This window comes from Meleagris gallopavo, chromosome Z, assembly GCF_000146605.3.
Source record: "Meleagris gallopavo isolate NT-WF06-2002-E0010 breed Aviagen turkey brand Nicholas breeding stock chromosome Z, Turkey_5.1, whole genome shotgun sequence".
Lineage (NCBI taxonomy): Eukaryota > Metazoa > Chordata > Aves > Galliformes > Phasianidae > Meleagris > Meleagris gallopavo.
Genome location: NC_015041.2, coordinates 26048235 through 26055027, shown reverse-complemented (window position 1 = coordinate 26055027; position 6793 = coordinate 26048235). Strand labels below are relative to the sequence as shown.

General features: G+C 37.3%; 1 protein-coding gene across 1 annotated transcript in view; it reads left to right on the top strand.

Moving 5' to 3' along the window:
- Nucleotides 1-6793, top strand: part of KIAA2026 (KIAA2026 ortholog) — a gene marked incomplete at its 5' end in the record, with an annotated part of 60757 nt that overhangs the window by 627 nt on the left and 53337 nt on the right. The window contains one exon of the mRNA XM_010725640.2: nt 4116-4316. Within this exon, the coding sequence (XP_010723942.1) occupies nt 4116-4316 (201 nt within the window). The remainder of the gene's footprint in view (nt 1-4115; nt 4317-6793) is intronic.

The following is a 6793-nucleotide window of genomic DNA, read 5'->3' as shown; positions in this document are numbered from 1 at the left end:
AAGAAAAAAGAAAAACCCAGAAACCTGAACTCCAGAACCACAGATGGTTTTAAAAACAACATGTGAGTGATTCCCAAAAGGATCAAATCTTCAAAACTCTCAGTACTACCACAAAGAGGAATGGTGCCTCCTGGCACCATTCAGGTCTTAATTGAAAATGTTTTGGAGTTTCTGAAGCTTGACATACTAAAATGCAAAGTAGGGCTTAGCATTTCCTGACTAAGATTTTGCATCTGAAAGAAGCCTTTTAGGAACATGGAGAGGTAGTTGTTTGGACAAGATGTCAAACGCTCCTTTCTTTATTTTATGCTGGCAGAACCAAGTGCTGCCCATGTATGACTGCCTCTCTATGACCGTCTCTTTAAAATTAATACCATTCTCAGTTAAAAATACATCATAATTTTAACCCAGTGTTTGTAGTCTGCAAAATTTGTACTGCTTCTAAGTGGGAATAAAATGTTGGGCCAAAGTACCTGCTTTGAAATAGATAATTTAGTGTCCCTATTTTTGGAAATAAGAAAATGGAAAATAACATCTAGCATTTATAATCAGATTTAAATAACGAAATACAAATTGTGTTATGTTTAAGCACAAATTCCTTGCTTTTAAGCCAAAGCAGCTGAGTGTGGAAAGATTTCAAGCCATATAGTACAAAGTCCAATCTAAATCAAACTGAAATATGTTTTTTCTCGAGTTTGACACAGGCGTAGGTCAGTCACATTAAAGCTGTGGTGTCTTTTTACCCTGAAATGTCTACTGCTTTTCTGTGTGACTTAGTGTTTTACATGTTAAAATTCCCAAAAGATTTTTGGGAGAGGGTGAAGGTGAACAAGATGGAATCGTATTAGCAGATATGAAAAGCTGTTCATGTCCATCAAGCTTAAACTTGCTAGTGACACAGGGTGTTAGTGCCAGCTGGTAAGAAGAACCTTTCTTGTGTAGTGGGAACACTTGAGGAGTGTGGGGAAGAGCTCAACTGAATAAGTGACTGTGAAGTGTGTTGGTGCATCAGAACTACACATTTGAAACTGTTGTACCTAACAGCAATTAGGAGTACAATGAAATAGCTGTATGTAATGGAGTGTGATCAGCTCAAGAAAACCATCTATATTGAATTAAAAAAAAATCCTGTCTTAAAACTATTAACCCTGGAAAATAGATACTCCAACAGAATTTGAAAGATTTATTCCAAATTCATTTCTGTATGTAGTATGACACAACGTCTCGAGCACAGGAGTGTTTTGTGGAAGCCTCAAATTATGTTACTCTCATTGGACTTGATAGGATGTGAGAGAACTCAGTGCCTTTTTATTAGAGATTACATAAGAAAGCAAAGTCAAATTATGCACAGTGTCATCATGTAGTCGTACTTAATGTTTACTAAAAAATGCAGTTGCTGTTGTCATTCTTTCAGAAATGCAAATGCGTTGGTTCAAATAAAAAATATTGAACAAGCTAAAAATTATTCTACCCTTATCTACAGGTATATATCTCTTATACTAACACATCAGAGATTTATAAAGATACATCTTTAAAGTGTCTGTGTGCATAATAGAAGTCATAGGCATGGCTGCCACCCACCAGCTCAGACTCCCCAGGGCCCCATCCAACCTGGCCTTAAATGCTTTAGGGGACTGGGCATCCACAGCTTCTGTGCCAGTGCTTCACCATCTTCTGTGTAAAAATTTATGTTATTCTCAACATCTAACCTTAATCTTTTAGTTTAAAACCATTCTCCCTTGTCCTGTAACTATTAGTCCACATGAAAAGTTGATTTCCCTCATGGTTGTAAGATCCCTTTAAGTACTGGAATGCCACAATGAGGACTTCCTAGAGCCTTGTCTTCTCCAGATGGAAAAAGCCCAGATCCTTCAGCCTTTCTTTGTAGGAGTGATGTTCCAGCACTCCGATAATTTTTGTGGCCCTGCTTTGGACCTTCTCTAGGAGCTCCATATTTTTAATGTGCTGGGGGCACCAGGCTTGGATGCAGTGCTCCGGTTGGGTCCATACGAGATCAGAACAGAGGACAATCACCTCCCTGACCTGCTGACCACCCCTCTTTTGATGTAGCCTGGGATACAGTTGGTACACACCGTTGACTCCCATTGTGCTTTTCAACCACCAGAACCCCAAGTCTTTCTCTGCTGTGCTGCTCTCAGTGAATTGGCTGTGGGTGCTCCGTCTCTGGAGATATTCAAGGCCAGATTGAATAGAGCCCTGGGCAGCCTGGTCTAGTGCCAGATCTGGAGCTTGATGGCCCTACCTGGGGTAGGGATGTTGGAACTTAATGATTCTTGGGGTACCTTTCAACCCAAGCCATTCTATAATGCTATGAGTTTTCCTCACCTGTACACATATCTAGGATTGCCCTCATGTAAGTGCAACACTTTGCACTTGGCTTGTTGAATCTCTTAGGTTTGTGTGGGCCCACTTTTCAAGCTTGTCCAGGTCCTTTTGGGTGGCTTCCCTTCCCTCTTTAGTATCAACTGCATCACTCAGTATCATTAGCAAACTTGCTGAGAATGTACTCAAACCCTTTTTCTAGATCATTGATTAAGATGTTGAAGAGCACCTGTTCCAAGGCGGTCCCCTGGGGGACACCACTCTTGGCTGTCCTCCACTTGAACAAAGAGACATTTACTATAACCTTCTGGCTGCAACCATATAGTCAATTCCTTATCCACTGTATAGTCACCCTTCATATCTCTTCAGGTTGGGGATAAGGACGTGGTGTCAGAGGCCTCCAGGCAGACAACGTCATTTGTACTTCCTTTTCCTATTGATGTTGTCAGTCCATTGTAGTCCACGTTGGTCAGGCACAACCTGCCCTTGGTGGAGCCATACTGGCAGTCTCAGGTCTCCTCCTTGTCTTGCACGTGCCTTAACACAGCTTCCAGGAGGATCTTTTCATCCTCATGCATATTTGTGATCTGTTATTCCATGCTTCCTTGCATTGTCCCATTCTTAAAAAATGGTAGTGATTGTTTCCCTTTTTTCCAGTCACTGAGGGGCTTCACCTGACAGCCATGACTTTTTGATTATGGTGAAGAATGGCTTGGCCACCACATCAGCCTGTTCTTTCAGGATCCTGGGATGTGTATCATTGGGACCTACAAACATGTTTAGTCTCATCAGGTGGTTTTGAGCTTGCACTTTCCTTATTGTGGGAGGGATTTTGTTTTCCCCAAGTCCACCTAAAGGTTCAGGGGTGGGAGAGTGGTGGAAGGACTGATTGCCATTGAAGGATAAAGCAAAGGCCTTGTTCAATACTTCAGTCTTTGACACATACTTTGTTGCCATGTCCTTTTTCATTTATGTGAGTGGTATGCTTTCTTTTGCTGTTTATTTCTTATCCGTGTACCTATAGAATCCCTTGATATTTTCACATCCCATGCCAACTTCAGTTCCTTATGTGCATTGGCTTTCCCTATCCCAGTTGGCTTCACTTCACAGCGGTGTTTACTCAGTCTTCATCAAGTAGTTCAGGTGCAGCAGTGTATGATTTTCAATTACTACTAACTAAAGAGTATTACCTCAAAGTAAATAGTGATTTTAAGGGGAGGTTTGGATTTTTTTTTTTCCCCCCCACTTGTTTTCAGAGGTTGCTTAGAACATTTTCACTGCATTACTTTCAAATACAGCATAGTATGAAATGCACAACCACGTATGCTGTGCTGTTTTACATCTTCTTTTAAAGAATATTTAATAGTAATAAGCTGCTGCTTGAAGAGAGTGACAACAAAAAACCCATTTTTTTCAGTATTTTTAGGTATCTTCTAAAAAGTGTGGTTCTTAAGTATTGCATAAGTATTTTTTTCCAAATATTTATCTAATTCTATGACTTAAGGATTAAAATATGGATTTAAACCTCCAAATAGTACTTGGTTCCTTGAGATAATTATCCATCATTTTTAAGAGACATGAACATATATGTATGTTAGTCTATTAGTTTTAAATTATACAATTTTGTGAAGGTATTTCTGAAGGCAGCCCTAGTAATGTCAAGAGTAGAAGTCCTGACTAAATATTCTTGACCTATGGGTGGTGGTTTAGGCATTGTAGTGCAGCAGTTAAGAAAAATTAAAATTGTGGATTGACTTTGTTTTCCCTTCTAGGCATTTAAGAGAGAAAACATCAATAGCAGTAACATCTAGAGGATCCTATGGTCTAGAAGATGAGAAAGGAACACCATGCACTTCAACAAGACGTCGTTCCACACCTCGCAATTTAGTAGGCTTGTCAACAGGCATGTTCGAGTCTGTGATGGTTCAGGTTCTAAGGCAAGAGGAACAGCTGAGAGCAAAAGAAGAGAAGAGGTAAAAGGAAAAACTGTGTTTTGGTAAAATAATCGTGCCATCTTAATACCTGAGACTCCGTTGCATCACTAAACTTGGTAGTGTTATTTGCCTTTAGTAAATGAATGAAGTCAGCCTTCAGTATAGTGTATCCATGGAGAAAGGAATTAGTTTTTGATTTATCACCTTTTTGGAAAAAATAAAGCATTATAATCTTTGAAAGTAATTTAAGGCTGCTATTGTTTTTGAACTGTAAAAATTTTAATAGTAACAGAAAGCATCTGCAATCCAGTCATGGTTTATCCTACTTCTTACTGGTCTTTTTGCTATACAGGGAGGAAAAAAAAAAAAAAAAGATAAAAACTACCAATATGGTCACTGAAATAGACTGTAGTTATGCTTTTTTGTACTTCCCTTTCTGTTAGCCAAAAGCAAACTACTTCTGTAAGTGCCATTCCTATTATCTCCCCAGTTTGGCATTTTACCTTGTTTGTTAGGTAAAAAATTTACAGTTTTTGTGTAGTTAACTCTGTGGAATTTTGCAGTTATCAAATGTGATAAACATGGAGGGTAATGACAAGACTTAGCTTTAGGAGATGAAATGCTTCTAACTTTTTTCAACTGTAAAGATTTTGGAGATTTTTCTCATATGTAATGAAAGCATTCTCAGTTTGCAGGTAAAAATATTTTCAACAAATCTGAAGCCATACAGTTTGGGCTGTGTTGCATGCCGAACAGTACCTCTTCCCTAGATCTGATTAAGTCTTTCTTCTGATTCACCTCATTCTTTGCAAAAAAGTAAAGATCAGTAGAGATTTATTGCATTCCATATCTCTGAACTTGGTTGCACTTTTTTTATGAAAAGGTTATGGAAATTGAAAAGGCCTATAAAATTAGCAATACATTATTAATGGAGATCCATATAATATTGACATCATGCGTATTTTTCACAGTATTTTTATCTATAAGTATGCATACTTGAAACTACGTTGACATACCTTTTTTCTTCAAAAATATATTACAAATTCTTGTGCTTATATTGGATTATTGATAAAATATAGATGATGATGAATATATTCTATCTATTATGAAAAAAATAGCTGTTTACCTTCTTTTTCTAGAAATCTGATACACCAAGTTGCTATAGAATATATACTTAACAAAAGGAGATATAAAACTGCTTCCTTGGGTAGCTTATTGCAATTTACAGTGCTTTCCTTTTAGTAAAGCCATTAAAGTGTTCCTTAGAGCTACAGACTTAATCCATTGGCAAATATACATTTTACTGAATTTGCCTTTCACTCGTTGTTCATTTTTTTGTAATCATGTTGAAGTTTGTTGACCTGAAATTTCATTTAAATCTATTTAAAGCTTGTACTGAATTGATGGGAAAATTCAGTTAAAGCATGGGTTAGCAAACAATTATCCACATATTTTTCAGGACTCAAATTGTTAATGCAGCATTTCCAATTGTTTTGGTGTATTTTTGTAAAATTTATGGTATTAACTCTAGTCTCAGAACTAAAGCACTACCTTAGTAGATACAAATTATTTCGTTCATATTGATCCTTTGAGTCTTACTACTGTTACAAAAAAACAGTCTCCAAATCTGTTGCTATAATATAGGCTATTCTGTGTCTAATTGTGAGTGGGTAAAGTATTTAGGATTTTAATTTCCGCTGTATCAAACTTTGCCTTCCTCCCAGTCTTGCTCTACTACTGGTTTTTCCCATGAAATAGTGTGCAGTACGACAGTGTAACTTGCTTGTATGCTGTCAAATCAGTTTTGACCTGCTGTTTACCTAGCTTGCAAGTGAGTGGTCTGCTGAATAAAAACATATTCCTTTTCTGGCACTGCGTTCAGTGAGTCAGCATACATTCTTTGTAGTTATCAAGCATATTAGTTGAGTCTCTTGAACTGCTTGAGTTACTAACTTGCAGCACTAGGGTAGACGAAGTTGCTGATGCTGGTGTCTTGCTAGAATACACCCTCATACCTAAAGAAATTGGCTGTTGAAATCTAATTTAATATCTAAACGTTTGCTTTAGGTACTTAAATACTCTTATAAGACACAGGCATTTTATGAAATGGATTTTTTTTTTAAAATCATAGAATCATTAAGGTTGGAAAAGACCTCTAAGATCATGAAGTCCAACCATCAACCCATCACCACCATGTCCAATGAACCTTATTCAAGATTTTCTTAAGCTGCATATTTTGAAAGACTATCCTGAAACATGTTATTTTTCTTTTCTTTTCTGTAGTTAATTTTGTGGAACTCCTACTCTTTGTCTATTCATTATGTTTTTATGGGTACACTTTGTACATACTTTTCTTTCTTTCTTGTTGTCTATCCATGTCTTGCACAATCTATTTTATCTATCAATTGATGGTTCTTTTTATAACCTCCCCTAAGTCGTACATTAATTGAGGTCAACTTGACTTAGAACATGTCTTTGCAGCTATTAATTTTATGTGGCAGCAAAAGCCCTTTTTT